The sequence below is a fragment of the Cimex lectularius genome, unplaced genomic scaffold (genome assembly GCF_000648675.2).
Source record: "Cimex lectularius strain Harlan isolate CLEC.00 unplaced genomic scaffold, Clec_2.1 scaffold42, whole genome shotgun sequence".
NCBI classification, from domain to species: domain Eukaryota; kingdom Metazoa; phylum Arthropoda; class Insecta; order Hemiptera; family Cimicidae; genus Cimex; species Cimex lectularius.
In genome coordinates, this window is record NW_019392754.1 from 389880 (window position 1) to 405527 (window position 15648).

Sequence of the window (15648 nt, forward strand, 5' to 3'; positions counted from 1 at the left end):
TGCTTCTGGGTGTTGATACTTTTGTTTCGATATTTCGGATTATCGATCATTTTCTTTCGATGCTTTGATACTTTGTTTCAATGCTTCAGGGTGTTGATACCTTTATTTCGACATTTCGGATTATCAATCATTTTGTTTCGATGCATCAGGATATTGATAATTTGGTTTCGATGCTTTGATACTTTGTTTCAATTTTTTTTTTATACATTATAAAAGGCGATCAACCGCTTTGGGTCATTTTCCGCCTTAAAAAACTTTCAAGCTGGGTGGTGAGTGGGCCACAGCTCAGGAACCCCCAATAGCGGAAACCAGGGCCCCGGCAGCATCACACGCTCCGGACACCCCTTCACAGCCACCACCAGATGGGCACCCAAACCGCACCCCAAGACACCTCCCAACATTGAGTGGATTACAGATCATTGCATACTGAACTTGAATGATTTTGTATTAAATTATTATATCATTTTACCTTCATATTTCCGAAATTAGTTTAGTTTTTTTAAGGAAGGTTACTAGTTTGTCTATCTGATCGAAGTCATCACCAAGCGAGTTTTTGATGTTGGTTGGAATTTCCAAACGATGTCTTTCTTCTACATATTTTTTGCAATTTGTCAAAATGTGTTTAACTGTTATTCTTTCTGTGCAAACATCACAAAGCGGAGTCTCTTTTTTTGCCATGAGATAAGAATGAGTAAGCCTACAATGACCAATTCTGAGCCTAGCAAGGACAACTTCTTCGTGCCTGGAACCTCTATGAGATGAGGCCCAAGGTTTTACAGTGTTTTTTATCTCCCTAAGTTTGACATTAGAAGTCGTTTCCCACTCTGTTTGCCATAACTGCCAAGACTTTCTTTTATGCCAAGCTGTCAAATCGGATTTTTGGTGTTTCAATGCTTCTGGGTGTTGATACTTTTGTTTCGACATTTCGGNATGCTTCAGGGTGTTGATACTTTCGTTTCGACTTTCGAGGGTATCGTGCATTGTTTTTATAGTTCAGAGTATCAATGTTTTCCCTTTTTTTGTGTTGTAACGTATGTTGTAGAGTAAATTTTCAAAAACTTGCCCACTCGAGCGTGTGGTATGTGTTGAGTAATTGGTAAAAGCTTATAATGTATTTTAACGCCTCGAACAACAAAAACATACTTACCCCAAATTGTTTTTCAGCCTTGATCAGTTCATGCTGTTTCGTGCTTAACGCTAAAAACGCTTCTTCGAGATTATCACAATTTTGTTTTTCCATCAGCCTTTTCGGAGACTCTTCCGTGAGCAGAACCCCTTTCCTCAGCAGCCCGATCTACAATAGGTTATTGGTCAATTCTTTTTCCTTTTTCTTTTTTGTTTCGACACTCACCGTGTTTGAAGGCTTCGCCTCTTCAATGTAGTGGGTCGTTATGATAATCGTCCTGCCGTGTTCCGACGTCAGGGCGAGGAGGTACTCCCATATCCTGGCGTAAAAGAACAATCAGAACAGATCATAGGAACATTCTAGCCCATGAAAAAGGCGGAACGTACGTCTTACACAGGACTGGGTCCATTCCGACAGTCGGCTCGTCAAGGATTAGCAACGGTGGGTTGTATAAGAGAGCTACTGCGAAAGAAACCCTTCTTTGTTGTCCGCCGCTGTAACAAAACGGAAAAACAACATAAAAGAATAAAGCCACACTAGGATATTAAGCAATGAATAAAGTTATCAATAAATGATTGTTTGGGAATGACCACATTTGTTCATATCATACTATTCGATTTACTGTAATTTCGTTAATTCATTTGATAAATATGGTTCAGCAGAAAATCTGCTGTGATTTAAACAGAAGAGGATCGGATATAACCACAATAATATGACATTCAACGTATAAAGGTGGCCCTAAACTAAACAACTTTCGGGAATATATGTTGCCCACTGTGTTGCACAAATATGAGATGTTGCAAAACTATCATTAAAAAATATCTCAAAGTTTATAAGTTTGAAAGTTAACCTAGATTGTTTTCGAAACTCGTATCATGAAACATTTTCAATCCGATACGATTAGCGGAAATCGCATTGTCAGTCAAACCGTATGAGAGAGGTTGCGCTCCGGGGTATGACCTCAAAACCACCGCTCTCCAAACCCAATTAACGCTTTGAACAACAGGCTAAAAATGGATAATGTATAATTAGATTTGAACAAATTACCTCAGAGAGTGAATAAATCTGTTGTACGGCGGGAGGTCGAGCATGCCGCAGAGCTCTTTCATCCTCATTTTTACCTCGTGGGGTTTCATACCGTACAAAGTGCCGTAGAAGTTGAATATCTCTTTTATTGTACATTCTTGAAACAAGGCGATGTCCTACAGAAAGTAAAGTGTTTTATAAAACTTGGTTCTTTGGCGGTAGAACACGCCACATCAAAATCTAACCTGTGGCATATAACCGATCTCCGACTTTTTCGTGACACCAAGTTTGATAAATCCGCAGTCAAGATGTGTCCTCGATACAATGCAACTGAGGAGGGTCGTCTTCCCGCAGCCACTAGGCCCCAACAAACTATATCTGCAAAAAATCATAAATCAAATTCAATGTAATCATTGCCCTATGTTTAATTTACTCGTAAATCCATTATATTTAGTGATCTGTTGACCAAATTACTTCTTTCAATTAATTAATCTTTTTTATAAGGTTTTGGTTGAAATGAAAAAGTTACACGAGCGGGATTCGATTGAAAAATGGCATAAAAGAGGGAAAATTCGAAAGGTTGAGTTGGGGAATTGATGTCCGACTGGATCGAGGTCATGCTCAAGTGAGCAGCGGCGTATTGAGCCGAAGGTCGTGGGTTCGAATCCCGCTCTTGACACTAACTTTTTCATCTCAACCAAAACCTTACATAAAAAGATTAATTACTGGTAAATATTTAATAATAGAAAATGTTTAAGAGAGATTCTTTTTGACGTTTTCGCGGGTGAACCTGTAGCTTGGTCGCTTACAAATTTTTGGCCTATTCTCGGTTTTTGATTTGTCAGATTTTCTCTATTAATATAACACAAAACCACTACTGAAAATAGGCAACATAATATCAAAACAGCTTGGACTGGCAAAACTAAATAATTGGAACTACTTAGCAATAAACGATTAACATTGTGTAACGTGACGATATATAAAAATGAACAAATTTTATGTTACATTTGTTAGTCGTTAGTTATGTGTTCGTAAAAAATTAAGGCTTTAAAATAAATTATTTCCATAATCCCACCATTGAAGATGGCGAAAAGCCGAAACTGTCCCGAGGGACCAGAATAGTGAGGAATTCAAGGATTCGAAATGAGGGATTTCTGAAAAATCCAATGTTTGCGTTTTCAACCGACTAAATTTGCCCATTATCCATTTTACGTCTTTTCATTAAAAAAATCTCCTTTCCGCGGTAATTTTCCGGCTATTTTCCCTCTGCCACCATTAACGTGATTGCCTACGCTGGGAAATTGTTGGAAATAAAATAGACAATTAAATAAAAAGCAAGGATTTCTACAGCACAAGTCTTGTATAAAACCACTTCAGTATTAAGATATTATTTTGATTGCTCAACTAGGATTGTAAAGAGGCGGTATCCAGAGAAGTATAATTTCCGTTCTTTCTTGCCAAACATGTAAATAAATGCGAAATAAAATAGCCCACTTCCGTTAAGATAAATCATGCGTTTTTTTACCGGACGTGCTTATTAAATGTCAATGATTATGAAACAAATAAAAAAAATTCGGAGGTTAAATCTTTCAGTCCGCAAATCTTCACCGTTCTGGTCTGTCAGATGCGTAATTTCATCATGACTTTATATATTATTTGTACCTGTGTTTTATTTCTCTCCTAGTCTGTTTGATTTGTCCCGATGTAAATCTATTTTTCATCCTTTTCGTACGTCTTGAAGTTTTAAAGTTTGGTTGTATTGTCGAGTGTTTCGTGATTGTTTTGAGTGATGTTAGTTTGATTGTCTACCAAATTACTTTTTTTCGCCTGTCTTTTATTTATTCTCTAGTTTGCCAGTATTTTTTCAGATGGATATCCATATTTCATCCTTGTCGTAGGTGATAAAGTTATTTTAAAGATTGTATGTACTGACGCGTGTCTGTGGTGGTTTTGTTTGATCTGATGTTAATTTTTTTTGTGTGGTGTTTAGTGACCGTTACTTGATGATTATTTGGAGGCCGTGAGATGCGGTCTGGTGTGACGCAGGTTTTAGAAGAATATTTTCTTTATCGTGTCAACGTTTCGATCTTTATTGAGATCATCTTCAGGGCTCAAGTTTTATGCGTAATTGTGCTATTCTTGAGTGTCGAGTTGAGAGTGCCCTCAGCACGCGCAAATGACAAAATTACTCAGAAAACAAACACTTTGAGACCCCTGAAGATGATCCCAATAAAGATCGAAACGTTAGCACGATAAAGAAAATGTTTTTCTAAAAACCTACGTCACACCAGACCGCATCTCACGACCTCCAAATAATCGTTAATTTGATTGTTCATAATTAAATCTCAATGATTTTATCTATTCTTTCCACCTTTCATTTTTCTTCGAGTCTGTTTGAATTTTTTCTTTGCACGTTAATTTTGCGTCCTTTTTGTACGTCATGTAATTACTACTACCTGACAATACACCATTTTCCCTACATGGTTTTATATGCTCTTTGTACCTTTTATTTTTTTCTTGTATGCCTATATGTTTTTTCGAGTATATTAATTTTCTCACCATTTTTTTGTACTGATTTTAAATGAGGGTGTATATGTCTATATGTTTTTTCGAGTATATTAATTTTCTCACCATTTTTTTGTACTGATTTTAAATGAGGGTGTATATGTCTATATGTTTTTTCGAGTATATTAATTTTCTCACCATTTTTTTGTACTGATTTTAAATGAGGATGTATTATCGAGTGTTCGTGGTAGTATCGTGTGAAGTGACGTTAGCTTGATTGCCTGCCATTGTTCCTAAATGGGTTATCTCTTCTTTCTAGCGTCTTTCATTTTTTCCAGTCTGTCCGAATTTTTTCTTTGCACGTCAAAATGCGTCGTTTTTGTCTGACATGCAGTTATTTAAAAGTTTGTGTGTATTGTCGAGTGTTCGTGGAGATTTGTGTGAAATGATGATAGTTTGTATGTTCTTTGTAACATATATTTATTTTTCTTCCTGTATTTCTATGTTTTGTCGAGCATATTCATTTTTTCACCATTTTTTGTACTAATTTTAAATGTGGGTTAGCCTGATTGTCTACCGTTGTAACTAAATATGTTATTTCTTATTTCTAGTGTCTTTTATTTTTCTTCCAGCGTGATTGTATTTTTTCTTTCGTTTTCGTATATTATGTAGTAACTTTAAATTTGTTCATATGTTTGTCGTGATTTTGTGTTAAGTTCTCCAAATCACTTCATATGTTCGATGTACATGCCTTTTAATTTTTTTCCTGCCTGTCTCTACTTTTATCCATGTACATCCAATTTTCTGGCTTTCCGTGGAGTTATTTGTGCGTGTTGTCGAGTGTTCATGATGATTTTGTATGACGTGATATTTGTTTGAGTGTCCGCCATTGTACTTAATCGACGTTATGTGTTTTTTGTTCCTGTATTTCATTTTTTCCTCTCTGTCACTATTTTTATCCATGTACATCCATATCATGTAGGTCCTGAAGTTATTTTAAAGTTTGTGAGCGTTGTCGAGTGTTCGTGATAGTTTTGTGCGAAGTGTTTTTTACTCTGATTCTATCAGTTTTTTGTACCTGTCTTTTATTTGTCTATACTCTCTCTGGGTATTTTTTCTATGCATTGGAAACAAAATTTTATATGCTAATGACTAGTGGGTCGAAGCATTAATTATTAACATTTGTGACGACCTGTATCCCAAAATTCTCAAATACTCTCTATTTTTGATTACGAGGACTTTCTCGGATATGCCTTTTCTGTCCTTGAATATTGCTCCAGTAATTTTAAGAAGGCTTCCTGGACAGATGTTAAGCTATATTTTGTCGTCGACCCTGGTCACTAACGAAGGTTATATAATTTGTAACTTTTCCTATTTATATGTTTCTGAGTTCCCATAATTTTTTTTCCTTTTTGCCATTTTCTATAACGAGTTTCATAATATTGCCTTGAAGCGTGAAAATTCCTCACAAAAAATACTTTTATATTAAAAAAAAAAAAAATAATTGGCATGAGAGTTAATTTTTTTTTTGCACACGACAGCCTGATATGCATGCAGAAGATCAACTCATTGTAATTTCAAATGTAAAAATGCAACTATGTATTATCCACCTTGTATTTCCATTAAAAATTAAATTCAGGACGTATGCTTGTTATATAATACAATTTCGTACGAGGTTTAAATTAAATTTAAATATATCCTACTTAATCTCTGACCAGAAAGAAAACAATGTTAATTGTTATCTCAATTAATTAATCTTTATGAAAGGTATTGGTTGAGATGAAAAAAGTCAGTGTCACGAGCGGGATTCGAACCCACGACCCAGTGTCACGATAGCTCAAGTGGGTAGAACAGCGGCGTATTTAGCCGAAGGTCGTGGGTTCGAATCCCGCTCGTGACACTGACTTTTTTATCACAACCATAAAGATTAATTTCTTTCATAAAGATTAATTAATTGAAAAAAGTTAATTGGTCAATCGGACCACGAACTGTAATGGGTAATTTGTTATCATTTTACGTAAACAAATTTTAATTGTTGTTCTAAATAAGAGAAAACATGAACCATTTTAACCGTAAATAACAAGGCTGAATAATTTAAAATATGCATCCCAACAATAAACCAATGTAAAAATAATTGTTTACCGAATCTTTTTTTAGATTTGAATTTGAGATAAATTTGTTTAGGTCAGAAATAGGCACGCTGACCAACCTTTTGGTCGATTTGAGACTGATATTATTTTTTGGCATAATAATAAACGATTCCAAAACATTAAGGTAAATTAATGTGAAAATTTTATTACGAATAAAGAAAAAGGTTGAAAATCTGGTTGCCGTGTTTTCTGAATGAGATATTTTGGTTGACATTTCACAGTCAAGAAGGAAACGGAAATTTTTAAATTTTGTCGATTTCCTTGTGTGTCCAGTACTTCCGCGATTGAAATGAAGGATGAAAGGAAGGATCATCCTGTAAATAGAAAAAAAGAGTTGATGAGGTATTAAATCAAGACGTGAAATGATTCTGAAAGTGAGCCTGACCCCTTTCACTCTTTCAACAGGTAGCGGATAAAATATACATAGATCCAGTTACATGATCAGACCTTGAAAAACCAATTTTGACCTCACTTCCTGAGCCGGAACGACGCTGAACGATTCTTGGCCCAATTATCTTCATACGCTTTCTAATGCTAATTTCAAATCCAAATCGCAAAAGCAAAAAAAAAGTGTTCAGTGAGGTTTTTGAACTAGATTTAAATTTCATCTTTCACGGCCAAATTCCTCCATTAAAAAAAGAGGATGGTACTTGGGTGAAAGATAGCAGAGAAAAAGCCGAATTGTTTGCTAGTTATCTTGCTGAAATCTTCAAACCAAATGAAATCATCAATAGTAACATACTTGAAGTAACTACCTCGCCACAAGAAGAAAATATAAAGATAGTCTCACCTAAAGAAGTAGCACGAGAAATTAAAAATTTACCCGCTAAAAAGACTCCAGGATATGACCTTATCACTGGAGAAATACTAAAACAATTGCCAAAAAAGGGTATAGTTAAACTAACATTTAATGCTGCAATCTGACTTAAATATGTTCCCAGCATCTGGAAATTCGCAGAAGTCATTATGATAAAAAAACTAGGAAAACCGGCGAACGAAGTCAAATCATATAGACCAATATCGCTAGTACCAACAGTGTCTAAACTCTTCGAAAAGTTACTAGTAAAACGAATAAAACACATCGTTGAAAAAAATAAAATCATTCCTGACCACCAATTTGGATTCCGAACAAGACACTCAACAATAGACCAAATTCACCGAGTAACAGAAATAATAGAAAAATCTCTCGAAGAAAAACAAATTTGTTCTGCTATCTTCCTTGATGTCTCACAAGCTTTTGACAAGATCTGGCACGAAGGACTCATCAGTAAACTAAAAGGTATGCTATCAAAGCAGTATGTCGATATTATCAGTTCCTACCTAACTGACAGACTGTTTAGAGTCAAACAAGAAGATCAATATTCAAAATTAAAAACAATAAATGCAGGAGTGCCACAAGGTAGCATATTAGGTCCACTGCTTTACTTGTTATACACCAGTGATTTTCCGAAAATAGATGGAGTAAAAATTGCAACGTTTGCAGATTGACACAGCGGTGATATCACTAGGACCGACTATCACCCATTCTACCAAAATCCTCCAAAATGCATGTAATAAGATAAACGAATGGACAAAAAAATTGAAAATCAAGCTAAATCAGCATAAATCAGTCCATCTAATCTTTACAAACAAAAAGGTGGACCATGTCGCTCATAATCGATGGAACTACTATACCATACAGCAATACAGCTAAATATCTGGGAATGACCTTAGATGCCAAGCTGAGATGGAAAGAACACGTGAAGAAAAAAAGGACAGAAATAGGTTGAAGGTATAGGCAACTATATTGGTTGATAGGACGTGGCTCCAATCTTGCTATACAAAATAAAATATTATTATATAAACAAGTCATAAAGCCTATGTAGACATATAGTATTCAACTATGGGGTTGTACCAAACACAGCAATATCAAAATCATACAAACACTCCAAAATAAAATCGTACGTAACATGGTCAATGCACCTTGGTACATAAGGAATAAGGACTTACATAGAGATCTTAAGATCCCTGAAGTCACGGCGGAAATACAACGATTTGCCGCCAAACACCAGGCTCGCCTCAGCCAGCACGAGAATGTGGAAGCGACCAAACTCTTACATAACCGAAACATGGTCAGAAGAATAAAAAGAACAAAGCCATATGAACTTGTGTAGTTAAAAGTGAATTGTGAATAGTGAAATGTAAATCTTATTGTACCAATGGGTTTATAAGAGTGTAAACATTTATTTATTCTATAATATTATTGTAAAATTAATGGTTGGTCTAATAAGACCAGTTTTAATAAAAACATATAATTTAAAAAAAATTTAAAAAAAAATCTTTCACGGAAAATGTTTTAAAATGAAAAACTTTCGTTCTTGTATTACGTTCAATGTATAGGGATGAAAATAAAAAAAGTGTTCACCCTATCTAGGGGTTTGACGGGTAGGTTGGGGTGAAAACCAGTTATTGTATTTTGTTATTGTTTATACACACATTTAATTTAATTTAAATAATTTCGTATTTTTTCTAATCGGAATGTTGAAATAGCATAGTAAACGTTATATCGTAAGATTGGGGCCTGTTATCGTTCGTATCGATCTAAAAAAGCTAAAATTGAACCTTAGTGATCAGGAAAGATGAAAAAGCGCAAAAACAGGCGAACCAATAAACTTCATGTGTTTTTATATAAAATTTGGTCGTTGACTTTTTTTCCCGACTATTATCGCTGGGTTGGTCAGACCCCTTTCGGCATTTCGCCATCTTCAGTGTCACATAACAGCAAGGATAGCTAGATCAAAAAAAAATTCGGAGAAATCTCACGATGTGCTAATCGTGTTTAATGTGCTCATGGCGTCTGTGCCATTCTATCTAAACGATCTTATGTGTTCCGGTCTTTTATCTTTTGTTCTGTCTGTCCTATTTATGTGTTTCATGCTTGTCTGTATTCTTAAACGTTCGTAATGGTTTTCTGTGAGGTAAATCGCGTAGATTTGCCAGCATTCTTCCTAAATGATCTTAGCTGTCCTTTATTTTCAGTCCTGTCGGTCCTATGAATTTGTCTAATGGTCTTGTATTTTTGAGGGTTGGTGATGGTTTTCTGTGAGGTGAGTCGTATAGTGTAGTCGTAAACCTGTTGCTGATAGGTCTGACGCTTTTTCTTCGGATGAAGAAAACTGATGTAGTTATTTTTCAAAATATGAAAAACCACAGGTCAAACTTTAAAACTGTATTACAAATCATTGAAAAATTATGATGGTGACCACACTTTGGGAAAACCTGTTATGTCAACATTCCTGTGATGTTTGAACTACTTAAACCTTCAATTTCCCTAAAGATCTCTCGGCAGCTATGACCTAACCTGTTTATCTATCCTTTAGAACGAATATTTCAGAAGAGTCCTATCTCTTAAGACAGTTCTTTTATTGGATTTTATTGGTGGTATTGATATCATTTTTTCTTTCGAATTAGTATTGACTCCATTAACGACTAGTTTAATTTAGTTTTAGTGGGAGAAGTTTTCTTTTTGGCGATTACTTTGGATAACTTCTAATTTGATGATATTTCTATAGGTCTGATGCTTTATTTTCTGATGAAGAAAGCCAACATATTTTTCAAAAATAAAGCTCACCTTGGGAAACCCGTTCTCATCATTTTCAATGTTCTCGTGATTTTTAAACTGGTAGATCTGATGTTTATTCTTTTGATGAAGGAAGCTGATATAGTTATTTTTCCAAATATGAAAAACTACAGGTAAAACCTTTAAAAATTTATGGTTTCATCATAATGATGAATCATTAAAAAATTATGATGGTGACCTCACTTTGGGAAAACCTGTTGTGTCGACATTTGTTGTATTACCGTGATGTTTAAACTGCGTAAACCTTCAATTTCCTTAAAGATCTCTCGGCAGCTATGACAATCTGTTTATCTATTCTTGACAAGGAATATTTTGGAAGAGTCCAATAACTTAAGACAACTCTCTGTCCTTCTTTATTGACTATTATATGCTAGGATGAAATTGACATTTTTTGCTTTCTTTCTAATTCATATTGACTTTATTCTAATTTATTTTATAGTATTTGTAATCTTTTCTTTTTGGCGACGACTTTGGATCGTTTCTAATTTGATGATATTTCTATAGGTATGATGATTTATTTTCTGATGAAGAAAGTTAATGTAGTTATTTTTAAAAATAAGAAAGACCATAGTTAAAACCTTAAAAAAATTTATGGTCTCGTCTTAATGATGAACCATTAAAAAATTATGATGGTAACTTCACTTTTGGAAACCCGTTCTCATCATTTTCGGTGTTCACTTGACTTTCAAAACTAATATCATTCGTTTTCTTTTGAATTCTTATTGACCCCGTAAGAATTAGTTTATTTTACTTTTAGTCAGAGAAGTGTTTTTTTTGCGACTACTTTGGATAATTTCTAATTTGATGGGATTTTCTACACTGGTAAGCCTGATACTTTTTCTTTTGATGAAAAATGCTGATAGTTTTTTTTTAAATCTTTTTTTATCTTTTATATCAACCCTCGGGATGTCGGTGGTTTTGAAAAAGAGCCTATTTGTAAGTATGTCGAGCTAGAATGCAGGGCCGCTGGATTCGAACCCGGGACCTTTACTTCACAATGATGAGCGCCGTGTCAACGCCTAAACCGGTGCGGCCACCGACGCTCCTCTGCTGATGTAGTTATTTTTACAAATATGAAAAGCCACAGTTAAAAACCTTAAAAAAATTATGGACTCGTCATAATGATGAATCAATAAAAAATTATGATAGTGACCTCACTTTGCGAAACCCGTTCTCATCATTTTTAACCTAACGTCGACCATAAATTTTTCAGAAAATTTCTTGGCATCTTTGTCTTGACCTTTTAATCTATCCTTGAGAACCTTTAAGAATAGTCCAATGCTTTAAGTCAGTTCAGCTTTTTTTTTAATTTGTTTTTATTTGCTTGAGCGAAATTGACATCATTCGTTTCCTTTTGAATTCTAATTGACTCCGTTTACAATTAGTTAATTTTACTTTTAGTCAGAGAATTTTTTTTTCTAATTTGATGAGATTTTTTACACTGGGAGGTCTGATGCTTCTAACAAATTTAAAAAAAAGATGAACTGTCATAAAACATTGGACTATTCTTAAATGTTCTCAAGAATAGATTAAAAGGACAAGGATGCCAAGAGATTTTCGGAAAAATTGATGGTCGACGTTAGTTTAAAAATCAAGCGATCACCGAAAATGATGAGAACGGGTTTCGCAAAGTGAGGTCACTATCATCATTTTTTAATGGTTCATCATTATGACGGGACCATAAATTTTTTAAGGTTTTAACTGTGGTTTTTCATAATTGGGAAAATAACTATACCAGAACGTAGACCATCAAATTTTTCCGAAAATTTCTTGACATCTTTGTCTTGCCTTTTAATCTATTCTTGAGAACATTTAAGAATAGTCCAATGTTTTAAGATAGTTCTTCATTTTTTTTTAATATTTTTTTTTTATTTGCTTGAGCATAATTGACATCATTCGTTTCCTTTTGAATTCTAATTGACTCCGTTTACAATTAGTTAATTTTACTTTTAGTCAGAGAATTTTTTTTTCTAATTTGATGAGATTTTTTAGATTTTTTCTTTTGATGAAAGATTCTGGTATAGTTATTTTCCCAATTATGAAAAACCACAGTTAAAACCTTAAAAAATTTATGGTCCCGTCATAATGATGAACCATTAAAAAATGATGATAGTGACCTCACTTTGCGAAATCCGTTCTCATCATTTTCGGTGATCGCTTGATTTTTAAACAAACGTCGACCATCAATTTTTCCGAAAATCTCTTGGCATTTTTGTCCTTTTAATCTATTCTTGAGAACATTTAAGAATAGTCCAATGATTTATGACAGTTCGTCATTTTTTTTTAATTTTTTTTTATTTGCTTGAGCGAAATTGACATCGTTCGTTTCCTTTTGAATTCTAATTGACTCCGTTTACAATTAGTTTATTTTACTTTTAGTCAGAGAAGATATTTTTTTTTTTTGGCGACTACTTTGGATAATTTCTAATTTGATGAGATTTTTTACACTGAGAGGTCTGATGCTTTTTCTTTTGATGAAAGATTCTGATATAGTTATTTTTCCAATTATGAAAAGCCACAGTCAAAAACCATAAAAAATTTATGGTCTCGTCATAATGAGGAATCATTAAAAAATTATGATAGTAACCTCACTTTCCGAAACCCGTTCTCATAATTTTCGGTGATCGCTTGATTTTTAAACTAACGTCGACCATCAATTTTTCCGAAAATCTCTTGGCATTTTTGTCTTTTTAATCTATTCTTGAGAACATTTAAGAATAGTCCAATGATTTATGACAGTTCGTCATTTTTTTAAAATTTTTTTTTATTTGTTTGAGCGAAATTGACATCATTCGTTTCCTTTTAAATTCTAATTGACTCCGTTTACAATTAGTTTATTTTACTTTTAGTCAGAGAAGATTTTTTTTTTGGCTACTACTTTGGATAATTTCTAATTTGATGAGATTTTTTACACTGAGAGGTCTGATGCTTTTTCTTTTGATGAAAGATTCTGATATAGTTATTTTTCCAATTATGAAAAGCCACAGTTAAAAACCTTAGAAATTTTATGGTCTCATCATAATGATGAATCATTAATAAATTATGATAGCGACCTCAATTTGCGAAACCCGTTCTCATCATTTTCGAAATTGAATCACTTGATTTTTAAACTAACGTCGACCATCAATTTTTCCGAAAATTTCTTGGCATCTTTGTCTTGACCTTTTAATCTATCCTTGAGAACATTTAAGAATAGTCCAATGTTTTAAGACAGTTCATCTTTTTTTTAATTTGTTTTTATTTGCTTGAGCGAAATTGACATCATTCGTTTCCTTTTGAATTCTAATTAACTCTGTTTACAATTAGTTTATTTTACTTTTAGTCAGAGAATTTTTTTAAAATAATTTGATGAGATTTTTTACACTGGGAGGTCTGATGCTTTTTCTTTTGATGAAAGATTCTGGTATAGTTATTTTCCCAATTATGAAAAACCACAGTTAAAACCTTAAAAAATTTATGGTCCCGTCATAATGATGAACTAAACTTATGATAGTGACTTCACTTTGGGAAACCAGTTGTCATCATTTTCGGTGATCACTTGATTTTAAACTAACGTTGACCATCAATTTTTCCGAAAATTTCTTGGTATCTTTGTCTTGACCTTTTAATCTATCCTTGAGAACATTTAAGAATAGTCCAATGTTTTATGACAGTTCGTCATCTTTTTTTAATTTGTTTTTATTTGCTTGAGCGAAATTGACATCATTCGTTTCCTTTTGAATTCTAATTGACTCCGTTTACAATTAGTTTATTTTACTTTTAGTCATAGAATTTTTTTTTGGGCGACTACTTTGGATAATTTCTAATTTGATGAGATTTTCTTAGGCCTGATGCTTTTTCTTTTGATGAATGATGCTGATATAGTTATTTTTCTAAATATGAAAAGCCACAGTTAAAACCTTAAAAAATTTATGGTCCCGTCATAATGATGAACCATTAAAAAATTATGATGGTGACTTCACTTTGGGAAACCAGTTCTCATCATTTTCGGTGTTCACTTGATTTTTAAACTAACGTCGACAATCAATTTTTCCGAAAATCAAAAATCCGAAAGAAAATTAGAACATTTCAGAATAGTCTAATGTCTTAAGACAGTTTATCGTTTTATTTTTATTTTTTAGTTGATCCTATTTGCTTAGGTGAAATTGACATCATTCGCTTTTTTCCGAATTCATATTGACCTCGTTAATTATTAGTTCATTGTACTTTGACCATTTGAGGGTATAGATTTTCTTTTTGGCGACCACAATAAAAATGTGATTTTGAAATTCGTTGGCCATATTATATCACATATTCTCGTTGATATGTATATTTTTTTAAATTTAACTTGAACGACTACTTTTTTAATATGTTTTTTTATTACTACAGCTAATCTGAACAGTAATTAGCACCAATTAGCCAAAACAGGTGTTTTAGTTGTTGCAGATTGAACTGATTAATGTCGGAACTGTTAAAAAAAATGGTGTTCTGATTTCGCCGCAAATATTTTCGACACGTGTTTAGTATACTTTACCAACCGGCTGTGAAAATTCCAAGTCTTATATAAATTTAACTTTTATAGGGGAAAAAAAAACTGCCGCTTTTGAAAACACTTTCACGCCTTATCTCGACATTTTCCTTCGAGAATTTTTCCCATAAAGCGCTGGATGTATAAATCTTTTGTATAAAACAAATCGAATTTAAACCTCTGTCGCATTTCGTCGCCCACGAAGAAAAAAACCCAGATCTGAAAGTCGTAAGGCTTGCCGAGATGGCACAAATGACGACGGCGTTCGAGCATTCCTGTCACTACTTTCACTCATGGGCTCTGCTGTAGGCATAACCCATTTCTTGGAGTTGCTCGGAACGACCTTGTTCACCACCGAAACCCGATTATGCAACGGTTACGGAGTTACCATCGACCGATTAGAATATCAGAACGACGGCATCAAAGGGCAAGAAATATTCCTTAATTTATTCCTTTTTAAATTAAAGATTTGAAATTTAAACAAAAGTGGGCATCTATGAGGTAAATGAGCCATATTACAATTAAATACACAAATTCCAATCTAATATGGTTACTTGGTTCTACTTCATTATATGCTTTATAAAGTAAGTAATTGCATTACATTTTCTAAATTAAAAAAAAATTGCATTACATTCGATTGGATCTATAAAAGGTCCGGTACACAGGTAAATTAGCAATTATTTTTAGTAAATTTTGAAAGTTTTGAACTTGACGA

At 33.6% G+C, this 15648-nt stretch overlaps 1 protein-coding gene across 2 annotated transcripts in view; it reads right to left on the minus strand.

Annotated features, from left to right (window-relative positions):
* LOC106673850 (ABC transporter G family member 23-like) overlaps positions 1-15648 on the minus strand; it is a 60648-nt gene that overhangs the window by 4817 nt on the left and 40183 nt on the right. For both annotated transcript variants that reach the window (XM_024227279.1, XM_024227280.1), the window contains exons 3-7: positions 2398-2530; positions 2174-2328; positions 1513-1620; positions 1352-1445; positions 1148-1294 (exon numbers count right to left, since the gene is read on the minus strand). In XM_024227279.1, the coding sequence (XP_024083047.1) occupies positions 1148-1294; positions 1352-1445; positions 1513-1620; positions 2174-2328; positions 2398-2530 (637 nt within the window). The remainder of the gene's footprint in view (positions 1-1147; positions 1295-1351; positions 1446-1512; positions 1621-2173; positions 2329-2397; positions 2531-15648) is intronic.